This window comes from Suillus paluster (genome assembly GCF_016628075.1).
Source record: "Suillus paluster strain FC165 chromosome Unknown EDB91scaffold_62, whole genome shotgun sequence".
Classification (NCBI taxonomy): Eukaryota; Fungi; Basidiomycota; class Agaricomycetes; order Boletales; family Suillaceae; genus Suillus; species Suillus paluster.
Genome location: NW_024537622.1, coordinates 107203 through 127646, shown reverse-complemented (window position 1 = coordinate 127646; position 20444 = coordinate 107203). Strand labels below are relative to the sequence as shown.

Below are 20444 nucleotides of genomic sequence, written 5' to 3'. Positions count from 1 at the left end.
TCAATGACCACGGAAGACTATTGATGCCTTCCGGCGAGAAACCAAGAAGGTGTGTGAGCAATTCCCTTGAAGACAACATAAATCCCACTGCAGTTGTCTTGACCATGTACCAAAATGTAAGAAGAAACAAAATTGTGCTACATAGTGGCGATAGTCCTTGACATACGCTGTGGGAATCGAGTCCTTTATACCTTGGGAGGAAGGGCATGTTATTGACTTTTTGAGTAGGCCCTACAGGTTTCTGAGCTCCCAGACCGCATCATAAAGCACATATCTGACATGTTTTAGTTCACTGCAAGAAGTTACAATGATCTCTAGAGGGTGTGGACATATATTTAAATAAATCTATCAGGGACTAAGTCATGACGTTCACATGAAAGACGAAGGATCATACGGCCGTTGTGGTATGCCCAAGAATTCATCGCACTTCCATACTTTGTTCCTCAGTAGGACCGGAAGCAACAATTTTATCGCTGTCCAATTGTTGTTGTTCAGACTCAAGAATCTTGCGAGAGACCTTACTATGAGAGAGGGTCTTTGAACCGAAGAAGAAAAGGACCTGCATGAATACAAATATACCCGCCCATGGATCAGTGAACATCTGCGACGTGAAGAGCGGGAATATCAATGACATTGAATTTCCTTTTGTTCGCTAGTTCAACAGGATCAATAAGGAGAAAGTGCGGACTCACGAGCCAAGCTCTGCCCCGCTTGTACAGAGGAGGTATACTGACCGTAGCTAGGTTTATCCCTGAAACATTTACAGGATGCAGTTAACGTTGTTAGAGAGCAGATCAAGAAAGCACGTGCACGAGTTGAGTAACGAACGGCCCAGCCAAAACTTATGGCAGGTGGTGGAGCGTGGCCGACGGTGGTCAGACGTGAAGATAATCTGCGAAACCTGGCCAGACGTGACGACTCGTGGTAGGACGTAGAATCTGCTCATTGACAAAGATCAGAAGTACTTTGTCAAGTGTCGTGTTGTTTATTTATGTTTCCTTTGTCTCATTTTCTACAGTGAGGATCATGACTCGTGGTGATCACCGTTGCTCACGTTAACCATAGATTATATGTCGGATACCCAGAGGACGAAGCAGACTTCTTGATCCTCTTCGTGTAGTTGTTTCATATCAGATCGGCGAGAACCAATGGTATTGCACATGTGGTGCACTCAGCAAGACACGAAATGTCACACTCACGTGCATCTATGTCACAAGCGATCACGACAAATCGTTGACTCGAAGTCCGAATCCGATCGACCCACCCTTGCTTCGTTAAGAGCAAGACCCGCTGTTCCAGGGCTCGACAATCCAAATGCTAAACATCAGTGGCACTCTTGGTGAGTCGTCCCAGAGACCCAGAATTGAACAATGATTTCCTCAGAGATTTCCTCAGAGTCAGAAATGAGAAAACAAATGATCAAAGGGCAGAGTGTAGACCTTCGAATCCATGAAGTTGCAGTTAGCCCATGACTGACTTCGGATAAATGCCCATTCGACGAACGACGTTAGCAGGGTTTGAATCGAATGATTATCTTCAATCGAAATTGCAAATACACCGGGTTGTGCATGCCGAACGTGCCGAATAGATCAAAGGAGCCCTGCAACCATCAGATCTCCTCTGAGAACATTCTAGGGAACAGAAGCTCAACATGTTACCAGAAGGAATAGCACGTATACTGGCGTCGACTTAATTCAATGAAACTCGAGGGATGGCAAATTCCTATCTGATGCGCGGACCCCTGCAATGGTCACGACGGCCATACACCAGGACCGTCCAAGCTTGTTGAAGTTGAACGGTTGTGCCGGCCGCATTTCAAGTTAGTTGGGATAACCATCAAGGACTGCCTAAATCTTGGTATCTAGTTGGTTTCTGGAAGGTCGAAGGGTTGGGTCCACTCATCCCATATTCGATAGTGTTTTGCAACACCTGCAGTGATACTGGGTCATGCGAACAGGTTTTTTGACACATCTGGAAAGCTGCGGCAACACGAGTCTCGGAGACTCGGACGCGTGAGCTCAGTCGCGCAGATCTCCAAACAAGGTGCTTATGATAACAGCCTCATGTTTCGGGCGTCTACTGAGAAGTTAATGGGATAAAGCAGCATAAAAACGCCCCAGTACACGCACCTCTGCAACTTCGAGCTAGACACCGACAATTTCCCCACCAAGTCCACCTCGACCGTGCTCAATACCGTCAACATGGCGCAGCTCATTCCAAGCACCATACCCGTCCGAGTATTTGAAGATCATGAAGCACGCGTATCCGCAGTCGCAGTTTTCCCTGATAAACGGCGTATGGTTACATGCTCGTACGACGCGACGCTTCGTCTGTGGGACCTGACGACAGGTGTAGTGTTGAAGAAGATGGAAGGGCATCGCAATCGGGTGCAAGCATTGGTGGTATCACGGGATGGACGGTTTATAGCAAGCGGTGACACCGATGGAGAACTCATTGCCTGGGATGGAGAAACCGGCGAATCTCTCATCCAAGCTATCAGTGCCCACACTGGTTGGATATTATCGCTGGACTTTTCTTCAGACAGCAAAGTGCTGGCAAGTGGGTCATCAGATCCGCGTTTATATCGCGAAAAGTATTCCCACTACAACCCCCTTAAAACATGCGACGACTTCAACAGCTCCTTCAAGGCTCAGTATAAGGCAGCGATCAACGATACAGGACTCCACAACTGCTCACTCGCGTGGACATCCAATGGATGCCTACTCACCGGGGGAGATTATCAAGATCCCAACATACGAGTGTGGACTTACTATTCATCGCGTCAGAGGTACCAGGTCGACGGCAATCCCATGAAGGGCCATTTCGAGAGTATCCGCGCCATTTCTCTGAACTACAACGACACTCTCCTAACCTCCGCATCTGATGACAAACATGTCCGCGTTTGGCGGCTCTCAGATCGACGGATCGTCTCCGTATTCAAGCACTCTGGTGAGGTGAACTGCGTCACCTTCTCCGCAGATGGCAGGCACATCCTCAGCGGAGGTGCAGATAAGAAGATATTAGAGTGGCCGGCTTCCGGGGATCGTCAAATGGATGGTCTGATGAAGGAGCAAGTGACACCCCCGGTACATTCCTTTACATTTCTCGTCCCTTCGTCATCTAAGCGTCTTTCTATGCCAAGGGTCAAGCCTACTTTGATTTCAAGGCATGTTCCCTTCTCAGACTATGAGAACACAATGTGAACATGCTCCATGCAGGTCCTCGCTATTAACACGACAGTCCGCAATGCATGGATAGCCGGTGACTTTCCTACCGCTGAAAAGGTACTAAATGCAGAGATCGGCGATGGTCGCGGCGGACACACCTCCTATGCCCATCGTGCACTTATCATGGCGCGAAAACTCAACTGGGACCATGCGCTTCATGATGCAATTCGGGTGAGATAGACTGACCCATTATGGCCCGTTATGAAAACTAACTTTGATGGTGACACAGTCTGTCAACATTCAGCCCTCGTTGGCAGGCCACATTGCCAAGGGCATTGCCCTCTGCGGAAAAAAGTGGGCTCGGGTTGCGAGGACATCATTTGACCTCGCGTCCATATTCACGGACGGTGATTTAAAGACCGACCATTTTCTTTTTTTCGTCAAGGCAGGTAATATTTCTCTTACATTCCCATACTTCATCGCAATTTTCAGACCATCGCGCTGTTCAATGCAAATGAACATGAAGAAGCAATGTTGCGCGTCGGAGAACTAGCTGCGTGTCCCAATGCCGATCCTATCGCTTGTCATGTAGTGGAAGTGAGTATCATGCACTCGATCATGCCCAGTTTCTATTTCTGACCCTTTGCACATCAGGCGTATTTACGCGTCCAACTGGGAAACATTGCTTTGGCTGGCATGCGCCACAACGAAGCTGTTGACCACTTCACTGCTGCCGTCAATGCCAGTACTTTCTTTTATCAATTGGAAATTCATTCTATGTACGAGGAATTTGTCGTGGTACGTGATGATGTAACTGAATATCCTTTTCATGCTCAATCGCGGAGTTTGTGCAGCTGTTCGGCTGGGATCTCAAGTCCTTGTAGCAAACCGCGAACCAGCAACACTGTCGTGCACTCTTTCTGGCAGGCAGAATTGTAGCAGCGATCGAATCATACAAATCCATCATGGAGAAGAGTGATGAAGCTACGCATGTCAACTTATGTGCTTGGTTCACTGGTAAGTATTCAGTTGTGTCACAGCGCCTACAAACCTCAACCACCTGTCGTTCAGCTCTCAAGCTCCAGTAAGAGCGAGGTGCGCTGGTGCTACGCTCGCGGCGAGTGCTTATTCATGCGGTTTGAAACGCAGAGATCCTCGAGCCATTTTCATTTCTACCTTGATAGTATCTGTATCACGCGAATCCTCTATAGTCATATCATATACAGGCTCAGTTGGATGGGACGTCTATTACAACACTCTCACGGTTCGACGCGTGTCCTTCACCATCGGTCCGTTGAAGTTCACATTCTGATCACCTTCGATCGCCGAGAGCCACTGACCCCTGTAAATGTTCCTTCCAACCGTATGGGCTGGAGAAAATTAATACCTCACAGAAATGCTATCTTCGGCGGATTGGGTCGATGACACAACAGAAGTAAATGCCTTCCGAGAAAGTAACAAGGTGAATAAGCAAATGTTGCGCCGGGGATCTTCGATAACAGACTTTGCAGAGGTTTTGTGTACTTGAGCATGAATTAGCGACGAGACAATGAAATAGCGACATAAGGAGAACAGGAACATGATCAGCAAGGTGTGTACTGCAGTCTAGGCCATTGAGAGCGGAAGAAACCAGGGGAAAATGTTGGCAGGATGTCTGACATTCTCAGAATAGGCTCAGCATCATTACGATCGCTAATTCACATATGATAAACATTGTCAGCAGCGATGGAACACCCCGGGTCTGTCCCCAACTGTCCATTAATGTCGTGTACATCAGGAAATTGAAGAAAGGAAATGATTAATTAGTCTTAATGTAAATGTCCGTGTACACAGTACAACGGTGTACCCAGATGTAAGAAAGAGGTGTTTCATGCTACATAAGTAGTGGCGATAGTCCTTGACACGCTTTGCATGTTTCATGTAAGTATCGAGTAGCTGTATGCCTTGGGAGGAGGTGCTTGCCGTCGACTTTTTGATCAGGCCGTACAGGTTTCTAATGCGCTGATTCCCAGACCGCATCGTGAAGCAGATATATCTCACAGGTTTTAGTAAGTCACAAACATCTCTGGAGGGTGTGTACACATATCTACATACTTATATCTATCGGGGGTCAAGTCGTGACGTTCACATGAAGGATCGTACAGCCGTCGTGATATGCCAAGCAAGAATTCGTTACACTTCTATACTGTGTTCCTCAGTAGGACTGGAAGCAACGGTTTTGTCGCCGTCCAATTGTTGCTCTTCGGCCTCAAGAATCTTGCGAGAGACCTTACTATGAGAGCGGATCGTTGAACCGAAGAAGAAAAGGACCTGCATATGAAAACGTTGGAAAATTCTTGCACGGATACAAATACACCCACCCATGGTGTTGGTGCCAAAACTACGGCCAACAGAGCTAAGAGTGTCAGTCCCCACTTATACGTCATACTAGCGAACATTTGTTGTGTGAAGAGCGGGAATATCAACGCCATTGTATTTCCTTTGTTCGCTAGTTCAGCAGGATAAATAAGCAGAAGGCACAGACTCACGAGCCAAGCTCTGCCCCGCTTGGGCCGATGAGGTATACGGACCGTAGCTAGGTATATCCATTAAACATTTGCAGGACAGATGTGTAGAGATTCATACCAGTCTGCGAGATACAAAAATGCAACATGGTATATTATGAAGGTGCCAGACATAAAAGCCTGTGAATCGGAGGAATCAGGAATTTCAACATGTTTGAGAAATAACCTTTGTCTGCGACGTACAGTAAGTCCGATCAAAGGGACTGCCCAGGGAATATTAGGTGATGCCGTCCACGCGTAGATGAACATTGAGACGGGTAGGACAATAGCAGCGACACATGCCATGTATAGTCGTGCTTCTTGACCCTTTCTCGCAAAGTGTTTTCTGGGTCCCATAAGCCACGGCGAATGTCTTCTGTTGACTTTCTTACCGGTACAAGGTTTCTTGATACATATTCGCCATAAAGCCTATGATAGCTCCGACACTGTTAAGATCAAAGATCAGATGCGAAGCACATATGTAATCTAACGACTTTCCTTTGACATAGCAATACAAATCCTGTCTCGCTAACGCTGAAGTTGTAAACGGACTGAAACTCCGTAGTGACGGATCTTTCGTTGAATTCACTTTAGAAGTAACTTCTATCCAGAAACCAATGACACTTACTCAAACAAGCAGTACACAATCCCCCAAATCAAGCCACTCCAAAGCTGCCATCAAATGACGTCAACGGCGATTGAGGGTGCAAAAGGGTAGTCACTGACACTAAAACTCTGCACAATAGGTTCAGTTAAGAGTAAATCTGGAGTTGTATGGTCAGGAAAAACTCTGCAAAAAATTGTTTTGCGTACACATTGGTCGTGTACACGACGTTTTAATCAGAGATAACATGCTCGGTTTGTCGATTTCAGCGCTGGACCGATACCTGGGGTCGCCGGTCGTCTTTCTGGTGTCCTTCGCGATGCGAGTAAGAACGATGGATGAACGGGTTTCGCTCATCACCAAGATGACATCAAGCACAAATGCCCCAGCGAACCTGAGAAGAATATTAAAAGCGATGCTTAACGTCATGTAGTTGAGCGGACACACATGACGTGCACCCATTGCACCCACCGCCAACCGAGGTGTGGACTAGCAGCAATGAGGCCCCCAAACGCTGACCCGAGGCCGAAAGAGAATAACGATGTGAATGCAAATAGCGACATCGGCAATCCGCGTCTGCAACATTGTCAATATGTAAGGGAACTACCAGAAGTATCTTGCCTTACTCATGTGGCTGCCATATATCAGCGATGCTACCTCCGATCAAGGACGCACCAGTCGAGCCAAACATTCCTTGGAGTGCACGCGACACGACCACGGTTTGTATGTTTGGCGCCCTGCCAGTGATGAGCGCCCGTTGCTGCAACAATTACACGACAACTTACAACGCATTCACAACTTCAGCGAGCAAAAACAAAACGGACGAGACGATGTAAACGGGCCGTCTGCCACAATCCTAAAATGTGGATGTAGTTACTGGACAACGACATCAAACTGATAAGGTCTTACCTCACTGAATGACGAAGAAATCAGAGGGACAATCCCGAAACCCATCGCGTACAAGCTCAGTCCCAGGGTCACCTGAAGTCGAGTACAATTTAGGTCCTGCATCATCGACTCATAGCTGATTGAATAAGATGACGATGCAGCCGCTGGTGCAAACACATTAGAAAGAAGGACGCCAACACTAAACCCCGAGGTCACCTGTGATTCCAGCGAACGCACAACAAGTCAGCGTGATAGCCCATTTGTGCGCATAAGAGAAGTTTTTGGGGTCGCGTCGGTCCCCTTCGTCAAATTTAACCTGCCTGATGTCAACATTCGTTGATGTGGAAAAGGAATATGACGATAACTTACAAGTATCAACTCTTGGTGCGGCTGTGGAACATGGGTAGTACACGAGGGTGAGCTGATGCGTTTACCGGTGTCGTCCATTATCATAACTTGGTCTGTTAGTACCAGAAGCTGTATTGGCCTTTAAATGTCGATGAGGATTGATCGATAAGATTGAAAAAACGACAAGATAACAGGGTCTTTCCCTGTAGTGTACTGAGATATCTTACTTATTACACCATAAAGCCCATGCATGAGTAATATCATTTCTCCCCTATGACGAGAACGTCACAGGTCGCCTCGGGGAGGCGATGAAGGATAAACTTTCGGCCGATACTGTTCATTGGAGTAGATGGGTGTGGCCGAGATCGACACGTATACAGGAGTCCCTTGGGAAAGCATGAGCACTAGAAACCACAGATCGATGACATCGTGAATCCCTACATGATTGCTATACAATTATTCCCTCTGCACTTGTCACAAGTAAGAGGGATCCTAGTGCAGTGATGGAATGACCGGATGGGGTGAGGGGAATTAGGGAAATTGGCAGAGGGTGACATGTCAGGTGCATTGATACGTATGAATAGCGGCACCTGGAATTGTATATTCTTGTTGATTGTACAAAGGAACGCGGATGAATGGGGCAAACATGATGAACCCTGACACAGGACAGCAAGACAGTTGGTACTAGGTAATGAAAAGGAGTCTCGGGGTCGTTGCAAGGGACGTGTCTGATAAGAAAAGGTATGATTTCCGCTTGAAAAGGCCTCATTGTGCGACTAGACAAACGTATGTCCAGAAAAGCCTGCTTCGCGCTCAGGGGCTTTCGGGCCGCCTGCGTACGTGTAAGCTGTCACTATACACGTAATGGCCCGATAACCAAAGGATTAGTATTGAGTTCTATTATGTGGAGTCGCGACAGCCACTGTACAAATGCAGTAGGCCCATTGGTGGAGAGATTTACGGCGGACGAAAAGATACGACCTGAAAGAGTTCAATTAGATGTGTAATTTCACTGACGGGAATTATTATAGCTGCAATGCCAAGAGCAGAGTCTAAGCGGAAATAAAGATGGTTACTAGTAGTTCTGGATTCTGAGCCCAGGGTTGATGGCATTCATTCAGATGGCTTGCGGCTCCGGAGATTCAGATAGCGACGAAACCGGGAGAGTTTTTTGCTCTCACCATCTTGAATAATAGTACCCAGGGTGCACCAGACGCGACGAAGACATCACCAATGTGCGCCTTTTGGAGAAACACTGAGAAATGACCACCATGGTGGAACCATATGTCAGGCCCAACCCAACCCAATCCCAGAAAGGGCAGCCTGAATATACGTCTGTTATTGATATTGTGGAAATCAGAACCTTCAACACCCTTCGTAGGATTTCTTGTATCCTTGGTGGGAGGTCACTAGCATGATGATGCATCACCTCAGTAGGGCAGCGGTAGCAATACTTGAGGCATTTGCGGGTAGTTCGGATACTCTTCAGGGAAGGCAGCGACCTGAAAGCAAGTGTAAAAACAACGCTGCAACTACGTGTTCGGAAAGCCGATGTTGTCCCGTTTGCCGTGGCCAAGGTAGACAGGCAGGATAAATGTGCATTTCTGCACCACATTAGCGATACAACAAGTAGATTTGCGCCGACTTCATGAGAGAAAAGTACTGTAGCTAGTCAATTTCAAAGTGTCTACCACGAGACGGTAGACGAAACGAAACGACTCTGCATCGTTTTTGAACGCGCAAACGCACTTCATCATCACACTCGCGGTTGGGGTGCGTGACGGTTCTTCCGCACCTAATGATCAGTTGAATTCAAGTTGCAAAGGGGAAATACCGTGATTAATTTGTTACTCTCTTAGAGAACTCCGAGTCGCCCACTGGAGTCTGAACAGATAAGTATGTGGGACCACAGTTAGATCGATACAGACTTGACCTGCATGTCCGAGGGCGACGGGTGTGATGACTGGACCTACTAGGCGTCTGTGAACTTGGTTGATGAGGTTTGCGTGGCATGCTATTGACAATGACATACTAACGCCAATTCCTGGACCCGACAAGGGTACAGGTTTGGGAATAAAAATCTCCGTCAGCTGAGCTATGCGAAAGGTGCTGGTTCCTGAGTGCTCGGAAGGAACCGGCACCACACGTCCAGCTGAGCCTGAGCGGCAAGCCTTTCTTTTTCGTCCCAGCTTCCTTTCTTCACTACACCTTACAGTCCACTCGCTCGTTTCACGTTATCCTCGCTCGCTCGCATATTTTCACCCACCCTCCACGCCCAGAAATTAAATTTTAATAACGTATGCATCGCAGTATTCGTACTGTCTATAGACATAAATACCCGTACATGAATACCCACTCCTAGCTTCGTATCTCAGTATGCATATAATGGTCATTCACTCAGCACGCATGTCGAGTTTTCCCGCCCACCCAGCGGCAATCTCGCCAGCGTCCGAACCGAGCTAACGCTCGGTCCCAGCCCAACCACTGTGTGTATGACCTCCATGTTTATTCTGCGATAGACGAAGCTGGATGACAGGAAAGGTTACTTTAATAACCGGAATTTGGCGTGATTTTGTTGTTCCTTGGGTTTGGGACGCCCCTCTTGATTGATGGTTCTCGCTTTCATTTGGGCTTCAGCTCATCGTGCATCATGGCTTCTGGATCATCATCTGTCAATTAGATCACGCCTTCCATGGCTCCCCCTGCTGCTCTTGTCATTTCTGATCAAGAACTGCCTTCCGAGTCTAAAGGGGCCTAAGATTGCTAAATTCATGAAATACCTTGAGCGAATGCTGGAGCGTCCGAGCTTGAAGCAAACCTTTGACGAAGCGTGTATACATTCATACAAACGACTAATGATACTCATATTTCTACACTGCGTTTAGGAGTCCGCGATTACATTCTTCAAGACGATTTTCGCTGAGCGCCCGCAGTGAACATTTACCTGATGACAGATAGTTAGAATGCTGCATACTTTGGGAGGAGGGGCATTACATTGACTTCTTGTTTAGGCATCACGGGTTTCTACTACGCTGCTCCCAGACCGTTGTGTTAACACGGATAATGTTGTCTACTTTACTGCATTGACAAGATGTTACAATCATCTCTGGAGGGTGCATATATATCGGGTCTAGCCAAGTCGTGACATTCACATGAAGCATCCTTACAGCTGTTTTGGTATGACAAGCAAGAATTCGTCTCACTTTCATACTACTTTTTCCTCAATAGGACTAGAAGCAACAGTGCTGTCGCCGTCCAATTGTTGTGATTCGGCCTCGAGAATCTTGCGTGACACCTTACTATGAGAGCGGATCTTTGAACCAAAGAAGAAAAGGACCTGCATGGACGTTCAAAATGTTCAAAAAATTCCCTATACGGACGCAAAATCACCCACCCATGGAGTTGGCGCTAATACTACGGATAACAGGGCCCAGAGAGTCAGTCCCCATTTATATGTCATACCAGCGAACATCTGTTGTGTGAAGAGCGGGAATACCAACGCCATTGTATTTCCTTGTAGTTACTAGTTCAGCAGAATAAATGAGCAGAAAGCACAGACTCACGAGCCAAGCTCTGCCCCGCTTGGGCCGATGAGGTATATGGACCGTAGCTAGGTTTAGCCCTTGAATATTTGCAGGACAGATGTGGTAAGATGCATACCAATCTGCGAGATACAAAAATGAAACTTGGAATATCACGAAGACGCCAGACATAAAACCCTTTAAACTCAACGAATCAGGGAGACCACGTTGAGAGATTACTTGTTTGCGACGTACGGTCAGTCCAATCAGGGGGACTATCCAATGAATGCTAGGTGATGCCGTCCACGCGTAGATGAACATTGAGACGGGCAGGACGATAGCAGCGACGCATGCCATGTATAGTCGTGCTTCTTGGCCCTTTGTCGCAAAGTATTTTCTGGGTCCCATAAGCCACGACGAATGTCTTCTGCTGACTTTCTTACCGGTACAAGGTTTCTTGATACACATTCGCCATAAAACCTAAGATAGCTCCGATACTGTTAAAATGAAAGATCAGATGCGGCGCACATATGCAATAGAATGACTTCCCTTTGAGACAGAAATACCAATCCTGTCTCGCCGACACTGAAGTGGTAGACAGACTGAAACTCCGTGGTGATGGATCTTTCGTTTTAACTCACTTTAGCGACTACCTTCTATCCAGGAGCCAATGGCACTTACTCGAGCAAGCAGTACACGATCCCCCAAGTCAAGCCACACCAAAGCTGATCAAATGACGTCAACCACCATCGAGGGTGCAAAATGTTAGTCACTGACACTGAAACTCTGCACAATAGGTTCAGTTAAGAGTAAATCTGGAGTTGTATGGTTAGGAAAACTCCACAAAAGATAACTTTGCGTACACAATGGCCGTGTACACGACGTCTTGATTAGAGATGCCATGCTCGGTTTGTCAATTTCAGCGCTGGACCGATACCTGGGGTCGCCGGTCATCTTTCTGGTGTCCTTCGCGATGCGAGCTAGAACAATTGATGAACGGGTTTCGCTCATCATCAGGATGACATCAAGCACATATGCTCCAGTGAACCTGATAATCATATTAAAAGAGATCCTCAAAGGGATGTATAAAATTTTTTGAACAAACATGATGTGCACCCATTGCACCCACCGCCAACCGAGGTGCGGATTCGCAGCAATGAGTCCCCCAAATGTTGACCCGAGGCCGAAAGAGAATATTGATGAGAACGCAAATAGCGACATCGGCAATCCGCGTCTGGAACATTGTCAATACGTAAGGGAGCTACCGCAGGTATCTTGCCTTACTCATGTGGCTGCCATATATCAGCGATGCTACCTCCGACCAAGGACGCACCAGTCGAGCCAAAAATTCCTTGGAGTGTACGCGACACGATCACGGTTTGTATGTTTGGCGCCCTGCCAGTGATGAGCGCCCGTTGCTGCAACAATTACACGACGACTCACAACGCATTCATAACTTCAGCGAGCAAAAACAAAACAGACGAGACGATATAAACGGGTCTTCTGCCGCACTCCTAATACACAGATGCACTTGACGCTCAACGGTGTCAAAAATGGTCAGTTCTTACCTCGCTGAATGACGAAGAAATCAAAGGGACAATCCCGAAACCCATCGCGTACAAGCTCAATCCCAGGGTCGCCTGAAGTTGAGTACAATTTAGGTCTGACATCATTGACTCATAACTGATTGAATAAGATGACGCTACAGCGGCTGTCGCAACTATCAGATGGAATGGCATCAACACTGAAACCCGAGGTCACCTGTGATTCCAGCGAATGCACAACCCGTCAGCGTGATAACCCATCTCCGCGCATAAGAGAAATTTTTTGGGTCGCGTGGGTCTCCTTCGTCAAATTTAATCTGGCCAGTGTAAACGGTCTTGAATGTGAAATGGTAATATGACAATGACTTACGAGTATCAACTCTTGCTCCTGTGGAACATGGGTAGTACACGAGGATGAGCCGATGCGTTTACCGGTGTCGTTCACTATCATTGCAACTTGGTCTTTCGTTACTAAAAGCAAGTTGGGTTTTAAATGAGGGAGGATTAATGAAATTGTCAGTGTTTCAGGGTGTTCCCGTAGCGGACCAGATGCCTCACCCATTAAACCACAAGGCCTATGCATGAGTAATATCAATAATCTTTCGCACTATAACGAGAACGTCACGAGAGTGTTTTTGTCTTTGTCTCGGGGAAGAGAGGGTAAGAATAGACTCTCAGCCGACACTGTCAACATGAGTAGATGCCGAGGACGACATGAGTGCACGAGTCCATTCGGAAGCGTGAGCACCAGAAACCACAGATCCATGGCATTGTGAATCCCTACATGATTGCTCTACGGTTGTTACCTCTGGACACGTCACCAGTAGGAGGGATCCTGGCTCGGTGATGATGACCGGGTGGGTGGAGGGAATGGGCACATGATGAAGTCGTCTGGTGCATTCATAAGTATAAATGAGTGGGCACCTGCGATTACATGCTTGTCGTATTCTTGACAATTCTGCAGAGAAGGGCGATGAATGGAGCTAATATGATGGATCATGGTACAAGACAACAAGCTTTTATTCGTGGAACCTGTCAACTCGAACGATTTTGTCATCATCAGATTGTCAAAGCTATCTGTAGCATGACGGTTGCCACTAGTCAATGAAAGGGAGTCATGGGGTCATTGCAAGGAAGTTTCAGATAAGAAAAAAAAGCCTCATCGTGTGACCAGACGGAATTGATCCGCAGAAAAGCTTGCTTCGGGCTTAGGGATTTTCGGGCCGCTGGGTATGTTTAAGCTTCATGACCATGTCACTACACGGAAAACGAACGACGGCCCGATAACCAACGCATGAGCGGCTCAGTGATCCTGCTGGAGGCCCCAGAGATTTACGAGGCAGGCGGGAAGACGCGAACTGGAAAAGTTTATTTGGCAGACGTTAGAATTGACGGGAACTACAGCTGTGATATCAGGGACAGAGTTTAGGAAGAAACAAAGACGCACGATAACCAGCAGGACTAGATTCTGAGACTAGTAGGGCTCATGGAAATCATTCAGCTGGAAGATTGACGAACTCGGATGCACATCAGTCGCGCCTGCAGCTCTCTATCCTAAGGTTGGCTCCCTCCTCAATATTGCAATTATGACCAAACAAGGTTGAGGTAGAGAACAAAAGCCGCTTCGATTCAATTTCAAATATACGCGTCGCGTCCACTCTCAGTGTTTCTCACGTTCCAGGCTCTATCTTCACCGCGACATCTGACATCACCTTGTCTAGTTGTTGCCTCTTGATCTAGACACGCAGGACGATTCAAGTGCCACTGGCAGTGCCCCACATAGCAGTACAACGACATATGGTTCGCAAAAAGTCGAGCTACATTTCAGATCATGTCGGATCAGATGATGTGGGTAGTAGGCCCATCCAATTTCAAATGATTTTCATTGACACCTAACTCGCAGATGGAGGGCATTCTTGAGATGACGCTCATGGACCAATGTCACGGAGTACCCGCTAACATTGCAGGACCATCCATATCGGCGGAGAAACCGTCGTATCTTCAGAAACATGATGTCAAGACCCGATTGTCTTCTCTAGAGGTTGAAATACAAGGCATAGACGAGCAGATCAAAAAGTTGACCGCTTTACGGGGGACCTTGATGGCGGAAAAGAAGGAGCTTACTCGAGAACACAACCGTATCAACCTTGTACAACCGCCCGGGGGGCTCAATGACGCTGTCCGAACTAAGGGCAAGAGCAAAGCTGCTACAGTCGACTATACAGTTAGCTTCGACTGGTCAACGCAGTTACAGTTAACAATGAAGAAGGTTTTCAATATCGGTGACTTTCGACTGTGTCAGAAAGGGTAAGTGCGGTGCTCCACTTGCTTCCTGGATCTAAAAGGACCGGTAATAGTGTCTGCAACGCTAATATGGATGGTCGAGATATCGTGTGTGTCATGCCAACGGGTAAGGCGATAGACTACGCTTTCTTTCCCGTCGCTAATGCGCTGTTGCAGGAGGTGGAAAGTCGTTGACCTATCAACTGCCTGCCCTCCTGACGCCAGGTTGTACATTGGTCATATCTCCCCTGATTTCCCTGATGACGGATCAGATTCTACATCTGAGAGAGTCGGGAGGTGTGTTCACTTCTATCTGAAATTCTCTTCTTAATGCCGATGTCCTTTAAGTCGAAGCTGTCATGTTGACAGGAGGAACTCCGCGTCCCCTACTAAATGAAATTCAGCAAAGACTGACATCCATGGCATCGTCTCGGGGACAGCACGGTCGGGATATTAAATTGTGCTATGTCACGGTAATTCAGCAGCTTCAAAGATGATATCGTGCTGATTTATGTCGCAGCCAGAGAAAATAGCTAAAAGCAAGACGTTTATGTCTCTTCTGCAGAAGCTCGTGGAGGGTGGAAAGCTTGGTAGGTTCTGAGCCTCTAACCATGAAATCCTATGATTAGTTCGCACAAGCTCGGATCATCATTGATGAAGCTCACTGCGCATCTCAAATGGGCCACGATTTTCGGTACTATCTTTATCCCCTCCAGGTATACAAGAAACTCACCAATCACTAATCGCGTATTAGCCCGGACTACAAGAAACTGAGCGTTCTTCGCCAGTTCTTTCCTCACGTGCCCATTCTCGCATTGTCAGCAACCTGCCCCCCGAGAGTCCTCCAAGATATTCTCAAAATTCTCAAAATGAAACCGGTGGTAGATGGCAAAGGTATTCGTCCTTTTTGAATGTGCTGACAGCTAAAACAACATGCTGTTACGCACAGCTGCCCCACAAGATGGGACGGTGTATTTTTCAGCACCTCTGTACCGCAAAAATCTGCATTACACTGTCTTACCAAAACCATCGTCAGCAAAAGAAGTCATCGCAACAATGTCGAATTACATCCTGCAGAATCACAGAGATGACAGTGGCATTATATATTGCCTTGCGAAGAAGGTATTTTAATCCACGGGACCGCGGGTATTGAATTCATATCGTTGAAGGATGCAGAGTCGGTTGCTGAAAGCATCCAAGCGGTGAGCAACGGCCGCATTAAAACGGGCGTCTACCATGCGAATATCGAGGATGGGCAGAAAGAAAGGCTGCACACGCAGTGGAGGGAAGGGAAAGTTCAGGTGGTCTGTGCTACAATAGGTCCGCCTCATGTGTGATATCACATGAACCTGCGGCCCTGATCAACTTCGGGGTAGCTTTCGGCCTAGGGATTGACAAGGGCAACGTTCGATTCGTGCTCCACCATACTGTACGTGGTCCACTTCGGAAGTTTTCACGTTGCTAAAATGACATCCAAGATATCGGTTCGTGGAGCTTCAGAGGAGTGCTCTGTGTATCCATTGAGTGATTACCATTTCACAGAAGTCTCTTGACGGGTACTATCAGGAGTCGGGACGTGCTGGACGAGATGGCCGAGACGCGGACTGCGTATTGTACTATCGTCCACAAGATGCTACTCGCCAGGCTTCCATTACATACAGCGATCAGGACGGTTCAACAAAATGTGAGCCATCTCCGCACGTTTGAATTGAACCATCACGCAATTCCCCGCCTCCCTCATAGTGCATGACATGTTACGTTTCGCCCAAGATATGCAAGAATGCCGCAAGATCTTATTTGCAAAGTAAGCCTAACTCGTACTAATATCTATTTTCCTCACAAATATGTTTGTGATCATTCAAGGTACTTTTCGGCATCATCCGATCTCTCTATGGCCTCATGGACCACGAACGAAGCAGATGCAATGGACCGATGTGGTCATTGTGATAACTGCACGAGGCCACTTGACAACGTGGAACACAAGGATGCTACAGTTGAAGCGTGGCAGATTCTAAAGATAGTCGAAGCTGTAGAGAGCAGTGGCGGGCGGCTGACCATTGCTGGCCTCAGTGACCTGGCACGCGGTCTGGCTGGCGGTTTATTCGAAACTAGTGGCGGCGGAAAGCGTCGGAATGCTAAAGAGAAGATACAGATTGACTATGATTCTGTGGCTGGCGGCAAAGTGGGGCTGTCAAAGGACGTGAGTTCCCGTTTTCCATGGCGAGTTTGATTGGATCTGAGATATTGTGAAAGGACATGGAGTCGTTGATTGTGCAGATGCTTCTTTCCCAGTACCTCAAGGAGACGTTTTTGTCGACAGCATACACCGTGAATGTTTACGTCGCACCCGGTAATCAAGCACTTCGGCTCACCCGCTTCACTCGTGAAGATGTCGTGAACGGGGGCGGGCCTAGAATCCAATGCTCCTTCAGGAAACATGGGCGTAAAGCAAAGAGCAAAAAGGCCGCTCTTGACAGGCAATCTCCTGATATTTTGGAGCTTCAAGAAGACACCCCTGGTGGCCCGTCACAGACTCGGAAACCAGTCCCACCAAGAAAGAAAAGGCTTTATGAAGACGTATCGGACCCTGACGAGGCGGATGACATCGATGGAGAGGATTTTACGAGCCAGATGAGACTCGTTGACGCTGAGGAGTCCGATGCTGACGATACTGATGCTGACTGGGCTTACTCACTTAGACCCGCTCAGCCGACCAAGAAACGGCGAACGGGTGGAGACAAGGTGAAGGAAATTCCTGCCAAGTCAAGTAGAGGGACGATTGGGGAGGAACATGAGGTTATATCTCTCTCGTCAGACTAGTGTACAAACATGCAAGCATGTAACTTATCATCATCATAATGCTACAGATACCAGCTCCGATAAAACGGTGGCGAGCACATGAACGTGTAAAAGGAGCGAGTCATCGAAGGCAATAAGTGCGCTTTGAAGAGTGTCCGTGTTAAATAGCGAATGGGGCAGCGGACACATGATACATTCGATTTTCACTCGTCGTCAGAGGTCGGTGAGGAGGGGACTGCGGTGAGGTAACCAGCGATAATACCATCCTGACTCTTATAATTCGTTGGCTTCAATACAGAGCGCAGGGGAGGTTTTGGTATCAAACGGTGACCGATGTCAATGCGAGTTCCCTCCTCATTCTGCCACCCCTCTCCGGGCTCGGGATAGCCGTCAAGATCAGGAGGGTAGGCCTCTCCTGGCGGTGGTAGCCTGTAAGCACCGTCATTTCGCCAGAGTTGGTCTCTGAAGTACTTGAGGTTAGCATTCATACACGTCAATAAAGTGCGACAAACCCTCTGCGATTGAAGAATCCCTTTCTTCTCTGACCCGGGAAAATAGGGGATGGACATATCAAGTCATCACACCACCGCACAGATCGTGCAAGTGGAATAGGACATAGCGACCGCGGCGGCTGTGTCTGGTTGCCATCAAAATTCCGGCGATGTGGCACGCCTGGTGGACGATAAATCGGTTCATTATCCAGTACGGGTCCCTGCAAAGGAGGGTACTCGTAATGTCCACCGGGGACTAAGTCTAAACCCGGAGGCGGTGGGATAGCAATAGAGAGGTTCCCTTTGAGGGACGTTGAGCGCGACAGCTGCGTGCCTGTGCTACCTCTCCCTTGCTCATCCACTGGCGGAGCTGGGAATGGCACGCGTTCACCATGCTTGAGCAATGTCGAGTGCTGGCGGGTATCACTTGGCATAGACCGTTCACTCGCCAGGAGGATGCTATCCTTACGTACTCTGGCGCCAACTGGAGGCGTAGGGAGTGGACGTGAAGGATAAGGGATATAGTCCCCCTTATTAGATGATGCTCTGGACGGGGGACTCGCTTCATTACATTGAGGGCACGCATGCCCTTGTGGGAAAGTTGTCATACTTCTGTGGTGGTACGAAGGGGGCGAACGCGAACGACAGTGCTCAGAGCTTGGCGATGCAGCTCTGATCTGAAGCATTCGTGTATTTGGTGGGCTATCAGTGACACTGCTACTCGATGAGCCGGAGGAGATCTGTGTGTTGACCGAGAATATAGAGTCGCATTCGCTCGTTACATCAGAAGGTGAGTACGGGTACTCAGACTTGGACGACATCGAACGCTCATAGATGTATGTGTCGGGCACAGGTCCAGGGTGAATGGCGTATCTCCCGGAACTAGGCTTGTGCTCGTACGATCGCTTCGCGAAGCTAGGCTCCTCGGCTGGAGGAGCCTTTAATAGCTTCCTCGTGGGTTCCTGCTGGCGTGAAACGTGTCCGGACTGTTGTCTGGACTGGGAGTCCGCCCGTGCCATAGGGCGGTAGTCTAAGTCCACTTTCGCCGCGTATGGACGTGCAGACATCGCCGGGGCCTTGAAGACCTGGACAGAGAAACCGGACGGGACCGGGAGGAAATAATTCTGTGCAGCACAGCATAATTAGCATGATGCATGGTCAATAAACACGTTTCGCACCTTGGCTGCTCCACTACGGGAGGGAGGTCGGGCAGCGGGATTGAAAGAGGGGGGAAACATTGTGAGCGGGTGAGGCTCTTACACGGGTGATTTGTGAATGCAGCTTTTAACCTGGTGGAACACATAAGAGGTCCATTGGCGAGGGTATCCATGAGGCTCTGTACACGAGACAAACAGGTTGTATAACACGCGGTCTGATGCGTACGCGAGAAATGAGATCCAGTTTACCTACGGACGATGGGCACAATACATAGTGTGAGTGTAAACATGGTTAGTAAATACAGGCTGGCCAGTGATTGAGCGGCAGTTTGGCCCAAAGTAAAACAGGTTCAACCATTTTTACCGCTCGTACGAAATCAACGTGGCAGTACACCTAGATGTGTGGCGTGCTTGGAGCCATATCTTCTCGTGATCTTGCTTTGTTCCGGAGCCTGAGAGTACACAAACCTTATTATTATGATTCCGGTGTGCCAGGGTTGAAACCGGGGAGTTGATCGTAGTAGAGCGTACCTTTGAAGTAAGACGTCAGACTAACGAGTCTGACTGGAGAAATGACTATATTAAGCAAACGAAGCGAAGGAGGATACAAACTTGTCACTTGAACTTGCGGGGGGACTTCGGAACTGGAAGCGCCGATCAAGCGAATGCTCCCGAGCTTCTCCATGATTCTCGCCGTCTTCACTATTCGCCAATGAAACAGGGCAGAACCACCCCAGGGTCAAAGGGCGACGTTGCCGACGAATCAGAGCGACAATACCAGCATCTCACTCAATCTCCTCGCGATCGAATGAGCCACATCGCAGAGTGCCGATCAAGATGGCTCAGAATGCAAGCTAGCGCGATAGAAGACGAGACCCCCACTGCTAGCAATTGCCAACACCTCATATCGAGGCAAGACGTATGGAAGCGCTGCGGATGAAGGCGTTCAGCCTTGAGCACGTTTGATGTACAACGAAGTGGTTATCCGTTAGCTACGGAGTGCAAGGGAGAGGTGAGGCAGTATGAATTCCGTGGGTGATAACACAGTGATCTTCAGGAGACCCCAACTACATCGATAGGTGTATACATATTGACGAGG

At 48.1% G+C, this 20444-nt stretch overlaps 6 protein-coding genes across 6 annotated transcripts; 1 reads left to right on the top strand and 5 right to left on the bottom strand.

The window, feature by feature from the left end:
• Nucleotides 1–4314: 4314 nt before the first annotated feature.
• EDB91DRAFT_1153729 (uncharacterized protein) lies at nt 4315–5018 on the bottom strand. Its single transcript, XM_041319533.1, has 3 exons — nt 4840–5018; nt 4679–4758; nt 4315–4629 (listed from the first exon to the last, which is right to left on the bottom strand). Exons 1-3 carry the CDS (start codon nt 4939–4941, stop codon nt 4548–4550), a joined length of 264 nt encoding a protein of 87 aa, XP_041173609.1. The 5' UTR covers nt 4942–5018; the 3' UTR covers nt 4315–4547.
• A 321-nt stretch (nt 5019–5339) lies between these two features.
• On the bottom strand, nt 5340–7521 carry EDB91DRAFT_1058610 (major facilitator superfamily domain-containing protein; the record flags this gene model as incomplete). The annotated part of the gene is made up of 15 exons (XM_041314174.1): nt 5340–5477; nt 5528–5646; nt 5696–5742; nt 5793–5851; nt 5915–6056; nt 6103–6156; nt 6188–6283; nt 6339–6382; nt 6437–6474; nt 6524–6708; nt 6762–6890; nt 6941–7051; nt 7100–7170; nt 7224–7366; nt 7419–7521. Coding segments are annotated over 15 exons (1479 nt in total), but the record flags the coding sequence as incomplete, so codon positions are not given.
• Nucleotides 7522–8609: 1088 nt separating this feature from the next.
• EDB91DRAFT_714047 (uncharacterized protein) lies at nt 8610–9343 on the bottom strand. Its single transcript, XM_041328183.1, has one exon. The coding sequence runs from the start codon at nt 9163–9165 to the stop codon at nt 8728–8730; it is 438 nt and encodes a 145-aa protein (XP_041173607.1). The 5' UTR covers nt 9166–9343; the 3' UTR covers nt 8610–8727.
• A 1412-nt stretch (nt 9344–10755) lies between these two features.
• Nucleotides 10756–13470, bottom strand: EDB91DRAFT_1305304 (major facilitator superfamily domain-containing protein; the record flags this gene model as incomplete). Its single annotated transcript, XM_041325036.1, has 17 exons — nt 13174–13470; nt 12986–13086; nt 12833–12932; nt 12640–12782; nt 12515–12585; nt 12356–12466; nt 12177–12305; nt 11935–12119; nt 11849–11886; nt 11753–11796; nt 11600–11695; nt 11515–11568; nt 11327–11468; nt 11211–11269; nt 11114–11160; nt 10945–11063; nt 10756–10887 (listed from the first exon to the last, which is right to left on the bottom strand). The coding sequence occupies exons 1-17, from the start codon at nt 13196–13198 to the stop codon at nt 10756–10758; spliced, it is 1596 nt and encodes a 531-aa protein (XP_041173606.1). The 5' UTR covers nt 13199–13470.
• A 1405-nt stretch (nt 13471–14875) lies between these two features.
• EDB91DRAFT_1058601 (P-loop containing nucleoside triphosphate hydrolase protein) lies at nt 14876–17718 on the top strand (the record flags this gene model as incomplete). Its single annotated transcript, XM_041314173.1, has 14 exons — nt 14876–14922; nt 14973–15025; nt 15076–15195; nt 15247–15371; nt 15419–15488; nt 15538–15592; nt 15653–15792; nt 15848–16020; nt 16068–16218; nt 16275–16331; nt 16424–16582; nt 16642–16702; nt 16762–17098; nt 17152–17718. The coding sequence occupies 14 exons, from the start codon at nt 14876–14878 to the stop codon at nt 17716–17718; spliced, it is 2115 nt and encodes a 704-aa protein (XP_041173605.1).
• A 91-nt stretch (nt 17719–17809) lies between these two features.
• EDB91DRAFT_713982 (uncharacterized protein) lies at nt 17810–19741 on the bottom strand. Its single transcript, XM_041328182.1, has 3 exons — nt 19367–19741; nt 18210–19312; nt 17810–18159 (listed from the first exon to the last, which is right to left on the bottom strand). The coding sequence occupies exons 1-3, from the start codon at nt 19424–19426 to the stop codon at nt 17901–17903; spliced, it is 1422 nt and encodes a 473-aa protein (XP_041173604.1). The 5' UTR covers nt 19427–19741; the 3' UTR covers nt 17810–17900.
• Between the last annotated feature and the right edge of the window lie 703 nt (nt 19742–20444).